This window comes from Muscardinus avellanarius (genome assembly GCF_963383645.1).
Source record: "Muscardinus avellanarius genome assembly, chromosome: 15".
Taxonomy (NCBI): Eukaryota; Metazoa; Chordata; class Mammalia; order Rodentia; family Gliridae; genus Muscardinus; species Muscardinus avellanarius.
In genome coordinates this window covers 7715234-7733436 of record NC_137801.1, presented here as the reverse complement: position 1 = coordinate 7733436, position 18203 = coordinate 7715234, and the positions used below count along the sequence as shown (strand labels likewise).

The following is an 18203-nucleotide window of genomic DNA, read 5'->3' as shown; positions in this document are numbered from 1 at the left end:
TACATATTAACTACAGATAACCACAGAAAGTACAAATAAAAATAAAAAATAAAAATTACTCAAAATTGTATCTGCACTTTTAAGTTTTTAGCCCCCACCTTTGGTCTTTTTGTTCTCAGACACTTTAAAATTAAAAATGAGAACTATGAAAATCTTATCTGCAGCAAATAGGAGCTGTTATTTTTGCCCTGTAGCTACTAAACTAGTGATGGGGAAGCACACGTGCCATTTCATAGTAGAACAGGCTGTGTTCTATTTGTCATTGGTGGCATCAGTGAATCTATTCGGTATTCTGAATATTTATAGTCGTTATCTCATTTTATCTTTATAAAAACCGTATGAGATTCTTAACATAGACAAAGTCACTGCAACTTAGAGAGATTAAGTAAATGGTTAAAAAACACCTGGGAGAGAGACTTCCGGGAAGATGGCGACCGAGAAAAGCGGGGTTTAAGAGCCCCGCTAACAACAAATATCCATTACCACAAAATCAGCGCCTTTCAAAGCCAGAAAACAACATCACCAGAGAAACAAAAAAATCACCAGGCTCCAGAGAGAAAGCGGACTGAGAACAGAGCCACAGAGGAGATCCTCAAGCCCGAGGACGCGGCAGACGCGGCAGCAGCGCCATACTGCCGGCGAATTCACGGGACGGCCACAGCAAGCCGAGGGGAGCCGCTGCGGAACAGCCAGGCGGGATTTCTCGGCGCAGAGGACATCTAAAGCTCCCAGTGTCTGAGCTCAGCACACGCTGCAGGGATTCAGAGTGGAAATCAAAACCAAGGGAAAAAAAAAAAAAAAAACGCCAGCCCAACAGCCGAGGGCGTAGCAGCGGCGCCATATTGCCACCAGCGGCAGCAGCACCGAATTCACTACAGCTACATCTGCGTACTCAAGAACAGTGAGTCAAATTGCGGGCCACAGCGGAGAAATTCCAGTACTATACTCACTGGGACTTGACCCAGTGGGAGAGGTCGGTGGCAGTGATATTACACCATAGGAGAACATGCAACTTGGCACCCCCCACAGTCTAAAGCAGCCTCTATCGACTCTCTGGGTCGGAGACTCTGTGATACAACCCAGTAAAGGAGTAGTGGGGTCTGAGATACTACTGACTCAAGTTCCAGAGCACCTTAAGTGAAGTCATAGTGATCCAAGGGAAGAACCCAGAGAAGGCACAAACTTCCAAAATCATGGGAAAGAGGAATAATACTGGAGCAATGAATGCTCACAACCTCACAACATCAGAACCCGATAAAACAGAAAATCAGAGATTTCTAGAAGATCAAATCAGGAAAATAACTGTATAAATAATAGAGGTGCTTCGAAAAGAACTCAGAGAGAGCCAAAAAGAGATAAAGGATGCAATTAATGAAGTAAAGGCCTCAATTCAAAGTACAAACAACCGATTAGAACACATGGAGAACAGAATCTCGCTCTTAGAAGATGATCATTCCAAAAATGAACGCATAGTTTCTAATCTAGGAAAAAATATCCGACAGCAGGAATCTGACATTGAAGAAATATGGGCCCATTTTAAGAGAGCTAACCTAAGAATAATTGGAATAGAGGAGGGAAAAGAAAGTGAAACCAAAGGTATCAACAATCTCTTCAAGGAAGTAATAGCAGAAAATTTTCCAGACATAGAGCAAGAGGTCGATACGCAGGTCCAGGAAACTTATAGAACTCCCTTTAGACAGGATCGGAGAAGAGGATCCCCACGCCACATAATTGTCAAAATGACCAATGTGGAAGCCAAGCAGAGAATCTTAAAGGCAACAAAAGCAAAGGGCCAAGTGACATTCAGAGGCAAACCAATTAGATTCACTCCAGACTTCCCAAACCAAGTTATGAGAGCCAGAAGGGCTTGGAGTAACATATTCCCAATTTTGAAAGAAAACAAGTTCCAGCCAAAAATTTCCTACCCAGCAAAACTTTCTATCAAATTAGATGGAGAAATAAGAAGCTTCCATGACAAACAGAAACTGAAGGAATTTATGTCTTCAAAACCAGCACTAGAGAAAATACTCAAAGAGATTAACTACAAAGAAGAAATAGGTAACACACATCAGAACTAGAGAAACAAGATTTTCCATCCAACAGACAACTAAGATTGGTTATCTGTGGAGATTCATTATTTATGTTAGTCTTTTACCTATCTCTAAAGGGTATTGTTTGCCTTTATTGTTGTTAATTTTTAGGATTTCTAGTTGGAATATTAATATACCTTCAGATATAGCATTTGGAAATATTTTATCCCATTCTATTAGTAACTGTTAACTCTGTTTACATTGTCTTTGGATATACAATATGTTTTTTATTTTTTAGGGAGTTTGTATACTCTTCTGTTGCCTGTGCCATTGAAATCATAACCAAGAAATCACTGCCAATTTCAATGTTGTGAGGTTTTATGACCCAGATTTTCTCCTAAAAGTTTATAGTCTTAAGATTTATATTTAGGTCTTTTATCTATTTTGAGTTAATATTTGTATATGGGATTAGGTAAGGGTCCAATTTTATTCTTTTCCATGTAATTATTATTTTTCAACAATATTTAGTTAAAAGATTATTATTTCTACCACCAAATGTTCGTGGAAACCTTGTCAAAAATAACGACAATATAGGGAAGAATTTAGCTCTAGGCTTTTATTTAACTCCAATGGTTTATATATCTGCCTTTAGAATAGTACTACACTGTTTCAATTATTGTAGCTTTATATGGTTTGAAATCAGAAAATATATATCTTCTAGCTTTGTTCTTTTTCAAGATCGATGGGGGTACCTAGAGTCCATATTCCATATTAGGATAGATTTTTTTTTCTGAAAAATAAATATATAAATATATGATAGTTTCACCTAAAAAATAGAAAAAATAGATTCTCTGGTAAGAAAGAAAGCAAAAAGAAATATTGAAATGTTATCTTTAAGTCATCAAAAGCTTGGTATCAGACAAATGAAACTGTTATGTGAGATTATCATTTTTAATTTTGGATAAATTGCTATAATACTAGATGTTAACTACTAAGCCAAGCATAGGAGGGGGGGATAGGGAGAGAACGGGGTGGGGATCGGGTGGGGGCTGACTGGGCAATGTGTGCATGTATGTCTACAAAAGTATGTATCCCACTATGATGTATGAATACAGTGCACCAATTAAAAATAAATATGAAAAAAAATTAAGAGAATATAGAATAATTTAATTAAAAAAAAAAACACCTGGGACTTTGCTCAGTTTGTGGACATCTGCATTGTGTTCCTAACCTTGCTCTGTACAGTGTGATAATGAATAGCTACTATTATACCTGCCTGTTTGCTCATGTATCTATTCATCTGTATTGACTAGAGGAGAAGGAGCTGGAGAATAAGGGGATCTACAGAGATGCTGAGGGAGATTATAATAGAATAACTCAGAGACATCCTCAGAGGAAGATCAATGGAAACCAGCTTTCCTAATAGCAGCACTTTACTGTGGTGCTTTATAACATGACCGCTAATGAATTTACAGGTACGGTGTAGACGTTTGGCATGAATGAGACTATTGCCTCTTAATGCTTTCTCTGTAAATTAAGTTACATCAGAGACCACAAGCTGGTGGTTCCCAGCCCTTGTGTTACGAGCCAGTAACTGCTCTATCTATCCAAGCCGTTTAAACTAAATTCAGGCATATGGACTAGAGTATCTAGCCAAAATCTTCTTTATTCAAAGTTTTATAGATACTATGCAGATAACGATAATGATCTGTTGAATTTATTGAACAGTTTAGCGTTGCGCCAACACCGGGCAGTCCCAAAATGAAAGCAGACGTTCTCTACTAACATGTTCACAGCTCAAGTTCTGAATGACTGCAGGTGCTCGGAAAGTAGAGTGGAGAGCAGTTTGGCATTATCGAAAGTGAAGCAATAGACATTTTTTTCTCATATTCAGAAAGCATCTTATGGCTGTGTTGTGTAACTTCTTGTTTGTTTGAATGAATGACTGCTTTATTCTGGGTTTGTTTTTTCATTTAGTTATCTCATGTAAACACTGCCAGTTTAAATGTTTAAGTAAATATTTAACTGTTTTTTACTAGTTGGCATATACCTTTTGGCTTGTGTTTATACTTGTGCTTTTATAGAAAAATTCTTAAAACTTTTTGTCATGGTCTGAGTCAAGCATCAATAATGGCTATGTGGCTTGCTTTCTCTATGAAGTTAAGAAACATTCAAAATTTGATTTGTTCTCAGACTAAGTGAAGGTTTGGAATGCTATAAATAAATACAGAAGAGGGAACATCAGAGCAGCTTTTAACAATCTTGTTACCTTTATCTTTTATTTCACTATAGTTTACAACGTTATCATTTTGCTTGGAGATAATCTGCTAATTGAGATTACAAGTGTGTGCTACACAGCAGGGTTTAGCCCTTAAACTTTTTTGGGGTTTGTTCTGGAAAAGGATCTTGCTAGGCTGCTGAGAATCTTGCTGAGGCTGGCCTCAAATTTATGATCCTGCTGTTTCAGCTTCCCAAGTACTGGGATTACAGGCCTGCACCACCACACTCAGCAGAAGTTTCTAGTTTGTTTTGTTATTTATTTATTTATTTATTTATTTATTTATTTATTTATTTATTTATTTATTTATTTATTTATTGTGCTACCGGGAACGGAACCCAGGGGCCTTCTACCTCCAGGCTACACTCCCAGACCTATTTTATATTTTATTTTGAAACAGGGTCTCAAACCAGCTGAGGCTGGCTTTGAACCTGCACCATCCTTCTGTCTCAGCCTCCCAAGCGCTGGGATTACGCCCGGCAAGTTTCTAGTTTTAACATTAGAGCCACCCTAATACCTTACTCCCGTTTCTCTTTTTATTTTCGTATTGCTTTCCAGTGCGTTGTTTTCAGCATTCTACACAGATTAAGGGAATTGTTACTGTAGCCTCATCACTTAGTACAGGCGGGAGATGTAAGCTATTATACTTGTTATTTAGTTCACCCTTTGCACTGTAACTCTTTTCATATAAAGTTAGTATATCAAAATGCTTCAAATTTCAAAATGCCTTAAAACGACAAATGATATAACCTATTAATATAATAGGCTTTGTAATTAAAATTTGATTAAGCAGTTTTCATTCTGGGCTTTATTTTCTTTGTATCCATACTGATGTTTTCAAGTACTAAGCTTAAATATTAAAATTTGTAACTGCAAATATGAATTTGTCACTCTCTTACTTTAGTTCTGCTTATTAAAGATATGCACATCACACATTTTGAATTGTTACAGCCCTGAGCAATTTAGTGAAATCCTGTCATAAAAATTAAGGGATGGGTCATATAAATTCAGGTTTGACTTTAAAAATTTTTAAATAATTTCTGTTTATTAATTAGTGTTTAATTCATTCATATATGGATAATTTTTAACTCTTTGATTGTCCTGGAGACTGAGTCTGTTCATTTCCATTTATTCACTTTGTCTTTATTCAGCTTCATTTCCACTCAGGTACATTGACTTCCATTTTTTCTTTGTTCAAGTCCTCTGGTGAATTTTGTATTTCAGTTACTGTACTTTACAGTTATAGGATTTCTAAGGGGTGGGGGTTCTAGGGATTGAACCCAGGGCCATTCTACCTCTGAACTACACTCCAGCCTTATTTTATTTTTTAATTTTTATTTTGAAACAGGGCCTGAGTTGTGGAAGGCCTCACAGCTTCCCAAGTACTGAAAATACAAGCATGCGCCACCACACCTGGCTTCTAATGGTTTTAATATTTTCATTTCTCTGTTGGTATTTTCTTCAGTTAACTCATTGAGACTCATATCTCTAAACTGTTTCTAGGAGGTATTTTGAATTACTTGTATTTATAGGAGTATTTAAAAGCTAACCCAGCATCTTTGGGGTCAGTTTCCATGACTGCTTTTTCATGATGCTGAGTTGCATTTCCCTTTCGCCTTTGTAGTGGTTTTGAGAGTCTACACTGAACCTGTGGATATGTGGTGGCCGCGCTGGGTTTGGTTGCTTCCCTTTGAAGTGTGCTTTGCCTTTCATTCTAATAGGCCTGCCTGCTACCGATGGTCACCTTTGACTTGTGCAGGCTTGGATTCACACTGTGTAAATGGCTGTGTGTGGAAAGATGAAGGCGTGTCCCAAATCCTTTAATTCTGTAGTACTCAACCTCCAATTGTACTTCCTTTTGATCTGTCAGAATTTGCTCTTGACCTTGTTAGTTGGTGCTAGAGCAGGCCTTGCTTTAGCGCTTAGTTCTTTCTTCTAAGGCCTGTGAGTTAGAAGCACATGAAACTCGCAGTTTCTTCAGTTTTGCCTGACTGGAAGTCCAGTCCTGCATTGCTGCTTAACTTCTTGTATTTCGATTTCGCTGTCAGCCCCAGAGGCTGGGATTTCCTCTTGCAGCGCTTTCTTTCTCTGGATATAGCTCAGCGCTTAGCCAGGCACCTTCATGTGCCGTCTAGGGACCTACCCCCACAGCTCCTTACTTCCCAGTTCCCTGTCCTGCTTCCTCCAGCTTCCTCGTTGGCCTCAGCTCCAGTCTCTGCCTCTTTAACTCAGCAGGGTCACTGTACTTTGTTTAGACAGTCACTTGTTTGGATATTTTTAAAATTTGAAACAGGTTCATACTAAGTTGCAGAGGACCTCACTAAGAAGCTGAGGCTTGCTGTGAACTTGGGATCCTCCTCTCCCAGCCTTCCAAGTACTGGGATTACAAGCATGTACTACCGTGCCCGGATAAAATTCCCTTTTATTAGTTAGTTAAGGATCTTTTTTTTTTTTGCTACAGAAGTCTTTAAAAGCAGCATTGTAGTATGATCTGTTTACTCATAAAATTATTATAATTTTTGTGTTTTAAAAAATCCACAGGTTCGTCATAAGGCATCACAGAAAGTTTATGCTATGAAGCTTCTTAGTAAGTTTGAAATGATAAAAAGATCGGATTCTGCTTTTTTCTGGGAAGAGAGAGATATTATGGCCTTTGCCAATAGTCCTTGGGTTGTTCAGGTAAGCATACTAATTTTGTAAGTTTATTTCCTTTTTATAAGTGCTTATTATTTATAAAGGTTTCCCTGTATACTAAAAGTCCTGTATGCTGAAATTGTTTATATAATGCTTCTGAATAGCGTGTCTGTGTATGTATGCCGTGATAACTACTCAAGTCGGCGTGTGGAAGTGTTACTCACAGCTTTTTTCTTCTTACTCCCTTTATAACAAGCTGGCTTGACCACCAGTGTCCTGTGATTCCTTGCCTACCCTTGCTTATGATTTACATAGCAGGCATAGAGTAAATTCATCGAGTCATTTGGAAGGATATAAACATAGCAATATTAGTTACAAGTTGATGCTACATTAATTAGCTTATCTCAAAAAGAAAAAAATGTGTCTTACAATAACATTTGGAAGTTTCATACAGTTCTTTGTAAGGTGGAGTGGAACAGTATTAGCACTCCTGCTTCTGCATCAGCCAAATGGGAATTTATGGCTCTCTTTTATCTACTTTTCCATTATATTCCTCACCAGATTTGCTTCTCTAAAAGTTTTTTAAATACTAATATCTAAACCTATACACATTTTTGAACAAGTGTCATGAGTAAAATTAGATATATGCCCATGCATATTCAGGTGTCTAAATGAGATGGGAGTGTCATAGCATGCATATAGAAGGCAGTTCGGAGGTTTAAAAAGACTGCCATATGGATGATTAGTCATCTAAAAGCTCATAACTCTTGCTTTTTTTTAAAAAAAAGGCTGAGTCTTAATCCTCCTTTCCCTTTATTGTTGATTTTAGCCAGTGATTAGAAATTTTAATAGGTACAGCTAAAATTAACATTTTTGTAGCAAATTATTTAGCATGATACTTTACTTGATTAAAGAATCACAAAGTATGTGTTCTTTGGTTAGCTTTAAATTTCTCCCACAATAACAAATTTATAGCCATATCTTGCTAAGTATCTCACATATTGGTGTCTTTTGACCTTTAATTTTGCTAAGTAAACCCTTGTAAAGTGTTATTGAGAAAGAAAACATCTGATTATCGAAATAAATTGATAGGACAATCAAGAACAAAAACTTAGGACAATTTAAAAGTAACTAAAATTATAATCGTGGCTTTTTCTTACCTTTATTTCTCTTGGTAAAGAACATGCCATACACCATTATTCTTATGGTGTATGAAATGCTTAACTTTTAGAGAATGCCTGTCAATGGCAATGACTTATTTTTACCATTCAGTGACTTTTAATATATTCAGAGTTGTATAACCACCCCTGCCTAATTTTAGAATTTTGTTATTGCTCTCAAAGGAAACCCTGAACCATTTAGCAGTTAATCTCCAATTCTTTCTGACCTTAGCCCCTGGCAACTAAACCTTCTTTCTGTCTTGGTGGATTTGCCCATCCTGGACACTTGGTGTGTGATAGCTGTCCATTGCTGCGACAGAATGTGTGTGTGTGTGTGTGTGTGTGTGTGTGTGTGTGTGTGTGTGAGAGAGAGAGAGAGAGAGAGAGAGAGAGAGAGAGAGAGAGAGAGAGAGAGAGAGAGAGAGAGACACGGACGGACGGACGGACGGACACACAGACGGACACCTTTCTAGAACATCCCCAGTGACAGTGACCTGCTTTCTCTAGCTAGCTCTGCCTCCTGAAGTCTGCACCGCCTCAGCCTCCCCACAGCCTGTTAAAGTTATGAATCTGTCAGTGAGCCTTTGGGGGATTGAGTTCCAGACCACAGCATCAGGCACTATATAGTCTTTGGGACATCTTCACCTAGCAGGTTTTCAACATTCCGTGCTATTACAATGTGTGTAATTGTATTGGCGCTTCACTCCTTCCTGTGGCCCAGCAGTATTCTGTTGTATTGCTGTACTGCATTTTCTTTATTCATCATTATTAAATGATCATTTGGATTATTTCTACTTTGGAACATTTTGAATAATGCTGCTATGGATATTTTTTTATGTGGATTCTGGTGCAAACACTCACACCTTCCTTTAGGGATCTCCCTAGCTGAGAAACTAAGGAGTCACAGAGTGAGCCTCTAGTCAGTTTATTTATGTACTTATTTATTTTGGTATTGGGAGTTGAACCTAGGGAATTCTACCTCCAAGTTATACCCCCAGACCTTTTTGTCTTTTACTTTGGAACAGTCTCACTAGGGTGCTTAGAGTCCCGCTAACTTGCTCATATTGTGGCCCCTGCAGCTGGTGGAGTCATTCCGTTTGGTCACTGGGTCCCTTTCCTAGGCTTCTGCTTCTTCAGTAGCTCACTTGCTATCTGGTATGACAGGGTGTTCCACACCTGGCTTACATAATTTCTGCCCTTGACATGGAATTAACTGTGCTTGTTCTTTTTTTTTTTTTTTTTTTTTTTTTTTGGTGGTACTGGGGGTGGAACCCAGAGGCCTTCTACCTTCGGGCTATACTCTCAGACCTATTTTATGTTTTTTATTTGGAAACCGGGTCTCACTAAGTTGCTGAGAGCCTCACTAAGTAGCTGAGGCTGGCTTTGAACTTGTGCAATCCTCCTGTCTCAGCCTCCCAAGTGCAGGGATTACAAGCGTGCGCCACCACTCCCGGCTGTGCTTGTTCTTTTGACTTTTGTACATAAGTATTTCTTTAGATTAGATTCCTAGCATTGGAATTTCTAGGTCACATGATATACATCTTTGAAAAGTGCCAAATTGCTTTGTTCAGAAAGAAACTTTTTACAAGTGTCTGTTATCTCTAATTGTGCAATAGGGTTTCTTTTTAGCAACAGTAGATTAGAAATTTATTTTTTGTTGTGGTGGTGGTGGTGGTACTGAGGATTGAACCCAAGGGACATTCTCCCTGTGATCTACAGCCCCAGGTCTCTTTTATTTTTTTAGTTTGAAACAAGATCTCACTAAGTTGCGGAGGGCCTTACTTAATTTAATGTTTTAAACAATGGGCTCTCAGTTTTCAAATTGTGGCCAAACTGCTTTCCTGGACATAGTTTGGAAGCACACCATTTTTTCCCCCTGTGCTTTGACACAGTTTAAAATATGAACTGCTTGTTTCAGGAGGCTTGATTGAACTTGCATTCAAATCTCTCCAAGAAAAAAATGCCAATATATTAATGACATAGGTGTTAGTTTCAAAACTTTATTATGACAGGGCTGAGACACAGCTGAGTGACAGGTTGTCGGCCTTGCATGCACGAGGCCCTGGCTCAATCCCAGGGCCATGACAGTGCCATCAGCGTGGCTGGTAATTGGCAGACATTTTTGTAAAGGGCCAGTTGGCAAATATTTTGGCCCTTACAGCCAAGAGGCAAGACTGAAGATTATGTAGGTACTTATATAATAATGAGAAAACCAAGTTTCAAGACATAATAATAAATACAAGTTTTAAAAATTGAGGTGTACTGATGACAAGAATGAACTTCTTTTCTGGGAATGGTAATATCTTGCTTAGTTGAGGATCCACAACCAGTGTTTTCAGTCATCAAAACTGAGTACAGACATTCATCTGTAAGCCGGGTGTAGTGACACACGCTTGTAATCCCAGTACTTGGGAAGCTGAGACAGAAGGATTGCAGGTTCGCAGCCAGCTTCAGCTACTTAGTGAGGCCCTCTGCAACTTAGACCCTGTTTCAAAAATAAAGAATAAAGTAGGACTAGGGGTGTAGCTTAAAGGTAAAATGCCCCTGTGTTCAATCTCTGGCGCCACACACACTCAAAAAAGTTAATGCTGATGTGTAAGAAGATTTTATTCATCTTTGATAATATATTTTCACATGGCTAGATACAAACACACTATTTCCATCCACCAGCATGTGATTATTTTTATTAATAGATTTCATTTTCAAAGACTGTTTTAGATTTATGGAAAATACTGAGCAAATAGTATAGAGAGTTCATATCTATTCCATATAGAGTTTTCCTCAGTGTCTTACCACTGTATGGTTGAGCCAGTATTGATACATTATTATCTATATAACTATAGCCTGCAATTTATTCACATTTTTGTAGTTTTTACCTCCTGCCCCTTTTCTGTTCCAGGATCACCTCCAGAATAACTATATTCCACTTAGTTATATCTTAGACTGTTCTCGGCTGTGACTGATTTTTACACTTTCTTTGTTTTTAAAGATCTTGACAGTTTGGAGAAGTATATTTCAGGTCTGTTGTAGTCTGTGGATGCTCCTCTGTTGAGAGTTGGCCAGTGTTTGTATTATTATTTGGGCTAGGTTTATGGTTTCTGAGAGAGAATAGAGATGAAGTGCCATTTTGATGAGGTCATAGCCAGAGAATAGGTCAGCACATCACCTGTGACTGTCCATACTGGCCTTGAGCGTGTGATTTTGATTGGGCATATCACTTGGGAAGGCATTTTTAGAATTCTTTTAAATCCCTCTTTTGATCTTTGCAATTTAGCAAGGTCATTGCAGAACAAGCACTTCCACTGGAAGGTTAGTCTATATAGAAGCTCCTCAGTTGCAAGGTTTAAATGGATTTTGAAATCTGGAGTTTTTTTTGCATTTACATTTGGGTTCAAAAATGCTACTGGAAGCCGGGCGTGGTGGTGCACACTTGTAATCCCCGCGTTTGGGGGGGTGGAGGCAGGAGGATCGTGCAGGTTCGAAGCCAGCCGCGCTGGGTTAAGAGACCCTATTTCCAAATAAAAAGTATAAAATAAGTCTGGGAGTGTAGCCCAGTGGTAGAAGGGTTTCCAGGAACCCCAGTACCACCAAAGAAAAAGAGAAAAAATGCTACTGGAAGCCAGGTGTGGTGGTGCACGCTCGTAATCCCAGTACTTGGGAGGCTGAGACAAGGAGGATTGCAGGTTTGCAGCCAGCCTCAGCTACTTATGCTCTCAGAAATCTAGTGAGACCCTGTTTTCAAATAAAACATAAAAAATAGGTCTGGGAGTGTAGGCTAGGGGTAGAAGGCCCCTGGGTTCCATCCCCAGTACCACACACACACGTGCGTGCACACACACACGCACGCACGCACTCACGCACACGCGTGTGCTACTGGAACTATGGTAATAGTTTGAGCTCCAAAAATATATATCCAGGAACAGAGATCTTTTTTTTTTTTTTTTTTTTTTTTTGTGGTACTGGGGATTGAACCCAAGCGCATTCTACCTGTGAGCTACACCCAAACTCTTTTTATTGTTTATTTTGAAAGAGAGTCTTTCTTGCTGGGTTGCTGAGACTGTGATCCTCCTGACTCTAGCTTCAGGTACTGGGATTACAGGTGTGTGCCAGCATGCCCAGCTGAGATCTTGTTCTTAACTTTGATAGCAAAAGCACAGGAAGCAGCTTGATGTTGTCATCAGAATGACTGTATGTAGTACAAGTATTGCAATTGGAAATTTAGGTTTTTGCCTTGGAATTTTAGATTGTATTAGTTATGAAACATGATCAAATCTATAGCAGAGATTAATTTCCAAAGATTTTTAGTGTTTGATAAAGTGGTTGAGAGCAGTATTTCCAATCCATATTTTAGTCTCAGCTTGGAGCTGAATTAATCACAATACTATTTTGCCACTGTGGAGCCATTGAACTTCTGGGTGGTAGAGTGGGGATATTCAGTGTCTATTTCTGACAGAAATTCACAAGTGGATGATGATGGATAAGTAATTGACACTGTTGACGAGAATTTATTTTCCAGAGGCACCTGTCGATAATTTTTAGAATGAATAACCATTCTTTTAACAATCTTTGTAAATTTGTCCACCTAAATATTTTTTTTTGTTTCACATATAATCTTATCCCCCTGTGTTAATATACATCTTACTAGATTCTACTTCAGTGCTTTCCCCCCATTCTTTGAAATTATTCTTTCCATGTAGATCATTAAGAGAGGCTAATTCTTCACTTCAGAGTTGGTACTGACTGACCACTATAATACTTAGCATCTGTTGACTTCTCAAGAACCACGGAATATCACTCAGTTATTTACCTTGTTTTAAAATTGACTGTTGATCACCACTGGCCATGTCTGTAACTCTTAAGTAACTGTTGTTATTGAAAGATTATCACTTGATTTCCTCTAGATGTTTTTCTTTGGCTGCTGCAAACACAATTTACATCCTTCATATTGGTAAATGGCTTTCCTTACTTACCTAACAATTCCGCCATCTGGAAGCTTTCTTCAGTTTCACCTGGATTTGGCAGAGTTTACCGTTTTCCCGTAGTTAACTTAAAATGGTGTGTATGGGGTTACTAGGAGTTGGATTGGGGTGTTCTACCTTTGTGACCCCTCCCCTCGTCCTTTTTAATCTTTTGTTATTTTTAGATAGGTCCTGAGTAAGTTGCTGAGGGTATCACCAGGTGGTGAGACTGGCCTCTGACCCGCGGTCCTCACAAGTGCTGGGTACTTCTTAATCTTCACCCAGTCTCCCCCTCCCTTCTTTCTGAGGGATGGCTCTGTCCTAAGATTAGTGCTCCTCTTCTGCCGTCTTTCTAAGTTCTGATTAGTAAGAATGATTGTTGCTTGAGTCAGATTTTCACTTCCTGAGTCAGCTTACACCTTCTGGGACCACAGCTTTCACTTTTCTCTTGACTAGACTTGCCAATTATATACATTCTTAACTTTTATCAGTTATGTTTATAAAGCATATCCTTTCTTGTTTTTTATTTTATTTTTCTGTTTTTTAAACCCTTTTTAAAATTCCTACCTCCCATTTTCCTTAGGTTTCTGATTTTTTAGTTGAGTCTAACTTATTGACAGTCCTTAGTTTCTAGTTCAAATACCTCTTTTTGTTTAAATATTGGACAGTGAGAGGATAATGAGATATGTAAGGTCATTTGAAGTTATGAATTTCCCTTTGAGCTCTGTTTTATTCTTATCAGGCTCTTTTTTTGAGGTAGTCTTTAAAATAAGCAGAATGGCTCATAACATTGGTGTTAGTGTTTTTGTTAGGTATGGTCCTAGAGTGGCATCTCTGGATACTTAGAGTTAGGCTTCGTTGGTGGTACCAAGTCCCTCCCTCCCCTCCCCGTGGTTGTAGCAGTTTCAAGTACAACCCTTTGCCTCACTCTCTTGCCAGGACTCGGGAGGCGGTGTGAGAAGTGCTCACACACTGGTTTACATTCCCTTTCTCTAATGAAATGGAACACCTTTGCTGTTTGAATGTCCTTTTTTGTGAAACGCCTTTTGAAGTCTCTCCTGCTTGTTTTCCCATTAGGATATCTTGTCAACCCAAAAATGGGTTAGTAAGAATTCTTGTTATTTATTTTGGATACGAACCCTTTATTTTGTATATGTGTTATAATAAGTATCTTCTCCCAAACTGTGACTTTCCCTTTTGGGGGGGGGCACAAGTTTACAGAAAGGTTGGAAGTGGGAAATGCCTTTTCTTTGAAGCATTTGAGGCTGAGTTGCTGGCTCGATGCCCATGGAGCTCTGCCTCGGGCTGCTAGAAGAAATGGCCACAGACTGGGCGGCTTAAACAGTCAGTTGTCACAGTTCTGCAGGTTGGACGTTGGCTCTTGGTGAAGGCCCTCTTGCTAATTATAGACAGCCACCTTCTCACTGGCTCACTGAGTCCTCACAGGACAGAGGGAGAAGCAGAGTGTGTGTGTGTGTGTGTGTGTGTCCTATAAATCAGACTGTAGAACTAACTTATATGTAGATCAGTTTGATTCTCTAAAGGACAGAGGGAGAAGCAGACTGTGTGTGTGTGTGTGTGTGTGTGTGTGTGTGTGTGTGTGTGTGTCCTATAAATCAGACTGTAGAACTAACTTATATGTAGATCAGTTTGATTCTCTAAAGGCTTACTTAATCTGTGTTGGGGTGGATTTAGAGTTGTTTTTACTCTGATGGAATATATAGTTCATTTCTATTGTAGTGGCACTGTTTGCCATTTTTACATGCACATTTAGGTTATTAAAAGTTAATTGTTTATTAACTTTAATAAAATAGGGTTTGCCAACCATAAAATCCACTGAGGTAAACAGTTCAGTGATTTTGAGGAAACTCAGTTGTCTGACCGTCACTGCGGTCTAGTTCTAGAACATCTCCAGAGTGATCTCACACCCGCTCCCAGACCTTCCTGTTCCTGCACCGCCAGGATGCTTTGTCTCTCTAGACTTGGCTTTTCTAGACATTTCATGTATGTGGAATCATGTAATGTGTTGTCTTGCATTTTGTCTCATTAGTGTGCTATTTTTGAAGTTCATTCACATTAACAGCTATTGTATTTAATTCCCTTTTGGTGCTGAATAATATTCTACTTACACTGAGGTATAATAACACATTTGGACAGCTCTAGAGGCCCTTGGGATTTTCTGAGTGATGTGATGTCTCTGCTAGGAAGGTGACCTCCCTGGAGTTCTGCTAGCCCACTATGGAGGCCAGTCAGCAGAAATGCAAGTGTATGGCCAGAGGTTGGGCTCCCGCTGCCAGACCTCAGGGATCAGAGGGGCTGGAGCCTGGGTTTAGTCCTTGGTCAAGAGTTTAAGTAGCCATGCCTGTATTTTGAGGCCCCAGTAAAAATCCCAGACATTGGCACTCAGTGCAGCTTCCTGGGTGTGGACACAGTGACCTGCTGCTGCTGACTGTGCAGTCCCATAGACTTTGCCCTGCATGAATCCTTTTTAATAAAACTGTTAGAATTAGCATAGTGCTTTTCTGGACTCTGTGAGTCGTCTCGGTGAGCTGCTGAGCCAGGTGCAAGGGCTGCGAGAGCCCTATTTGTACGCTCAGAACTGCGAGTGGCCTGGCGATTATTGAAGTATGGCTGATGGCCAAAGTGAGGCAGTCTTGTGGGAGACTGAAGCACAGGAGGAGTCCAGCGCCGACTGGAGGGTTGCATCACAAGCATATCCGCACGTCTGCCAGAGGATGATAACCCCATTTGGGCCCTCCATGTATCAGCTTAGGAGCATTTGAGTTTCCACTGTGGGCTGTTACAATGAATGCTGCTGTGAACATTGCTTCTAAGTTTTGGTGAGCATATTTCTTTTGGGTAGATAAATATTGAATACTAGAATCCTTGATTATAAGCTGGGCATGGTGGCACACACCTGTAATCGCAGTACTTGGGGGGCTGAGGACAGGATTGCAGATTTAAGAACAGCCTCAGCAAGTAGTGAGACTATCATAAACCTAGCAAGATCCTTTTTCAAAGTAAAACAGGGCTGGGGGTGGAGCTTGGAGGTAGAATGCTCCTGGAATCAATCCCCAGTAAAACACACACACACACACACACACACACACACACACACACACACACACAATCTCCCCCCATCTCTCTCCTTGATTATATAGTAAATTTATGTGAAACTTTTAAAGAAATTACCAAATTGTTTTCCAGAGTAGTTGTGCTGTTTTACATCCTCACCAGTACTTACCATTTTCTGTCTTCCTTATTAGCTCTTCTGGTGCATATGAACTAGTATCTCACGGTTTAATTTGCATTTGCCTAATGACTAAAGGTGGTGGTATGTCTCTTCATGAGCTTATTGTACACTTATATCTTCTTTGGCAAAATCTCTATTCAGAGGCCAGGCATGGTGGTGCACGCTTGTAATCCCCGCGCTTGGGAGGCAGAGACAGGAGGATCGCTCAGGTTTGAAGCCAGCTGCGCTGGCTTAAGAGACCCTGTTTCCAAATAAAAATACATAATAGGTCTGGGAGTGTAACCTGGAGGTAGAAGGGTTTCCAGAAACCCCAGTACTCTATTCAGATTTTTTATTCTATTTTAAAAATTGCACGCTTGTAATCTCAGCATTTGAGAGGCTGAGACTGGAGGATCATGGTTCGAGGACGGCCTCAGCTACTTAGTGAGGCTCTTTGCAACTCAGTGAGACCCTGTTTCAAAGTAAAGAATAAAAAAATATAGGGCTGGGGGTGTAGCTCAGTGCTAGAATGCCCTGGGTTCCATTCACACTACTGAAGAAAAAAAAAAAAAAGAGTTGTCTTTTTATTGAGTTTGTAGTTCTTTATATGTTCTACACATAAACTTTTATCATACGCAGTCCCAGACAGGGGTCTTTGCTTGTTTGTTCAATGGTAGGTCTTATTACTGCCCAGGCACTCTCTAGTTGCTGGGTTCTAGGGACCTTCTGCCTCCGCCTCCCCTGTAGCTGGGACTCCCAGTGTGTGTCCCTGTGCCTGGCTGACTATTTTTGTTTTACTATATGGTGTGAAAGCAATATGTATTCAAGAGAAAGGTGTGCTTCGGATGCTGAGTTTTGTTCTTTTCCCAGCGCGTGACGAGTTGCGCTTAAGGTCGATGTTGGGCAGAGCCCCAGGGTCACTGGGGAACGACCACAGCCTGCGTGCTGAGTTTGCCGTGAGTAGGGAAAGGGCGCCAGCGGCCTCCACTCAGCCACGCTTTCACTGCAGTGGGCCGCGGGGACACAGTCTTAGCACACACCACGGCATCTGCATAGCACTTGTAATTATCCCCTCCCAGTATGTGGCCTTTTTGTCTTAGTAATGATGATTTTGAAGACAGAAAATATTTGATGAAATTTGAAAATACTTGAGAAAATTTGATGACATTCTTTGTATCAGTTTTTTTATTTTGTCACTTGTGGTTTGGTGTTATATCTGAAAAAATCTTTGCCTAATCCAAGGTCATAGATTTTCTTTTTTTCCCCCTCTAAGATTTTTTAAATTTATTTACTTATTTTTATGTGGCTCTCCTCTAAGATTTTTATAGTTTTAACTCAAATTTAAGCCTATGACCCATTTTGAGGCAATCTGTGAGTAAAGTGTAAAGTAAGGATCTGCCAGGCGTGGTGGCGCACACTTGTAATCTCAGCACTTGGGAGGCTGAGACAGGAGGATCACACAGGTTTGAGGCCAGCCTCAGCTACATAGTGAAGCTCTCAGCAACTTAGTGAGACCCTGTTTCCAGATAAAATATAAAATAGGTCTGGGAGTGTAGCCTTGGGGTAGAAAGCCCCTGGGTTCCACCCCAGTACCCCCCCCACACACACACACACACAAAGTAAGGGTCTAAATATCATCTTTTTGTTTGTAGATATCTAACTATTTAAAGCACCTTATCATTTCCACAATTACCTCTGGTACTTTTGTTAAAAACTTTTATTAAGCATAGAGTTTATTGCTGACTCTTCCATTCTATTGATCCACGTGTTGATTCTTAATGCCAGTTTTCATACTGTCTTAATTACTGTAGTTTCCATGGTTACATTTTGAGATTGGGTAAGCTCTCCTATTTAGTCCTGGTTCAGATTGTTTTGTACCCCTGGGTTCTGTACATTTCCAAACAAATTTTA

General features: G+C 39.7%; 1 protein-coding gene across 1 annotated transcript in view; it reads left to right on the top strand.

The window, feature by feature from the left end:
• Positions 1 to 18203, top strand: part of ROCK2 (Rho associated coiled-coil containing protein kinase 2) — a gene marked incomplete at both ends in the record, with an annotated part of 130919 nt that overhangs the window by 67627 nt on the left and 45089 nt on the right. Inside the window, one exon of the mRNA XM_080711130.1 lies at positions 6850 to 6987. Within this exon, the coding sequence (XP_080567256.1) occupies positions 6850 to 6987 (138 nt within the window). The remainder of the gene's footprint in view (positions 1 to 6849; positions 6988 to 18203) is intronic.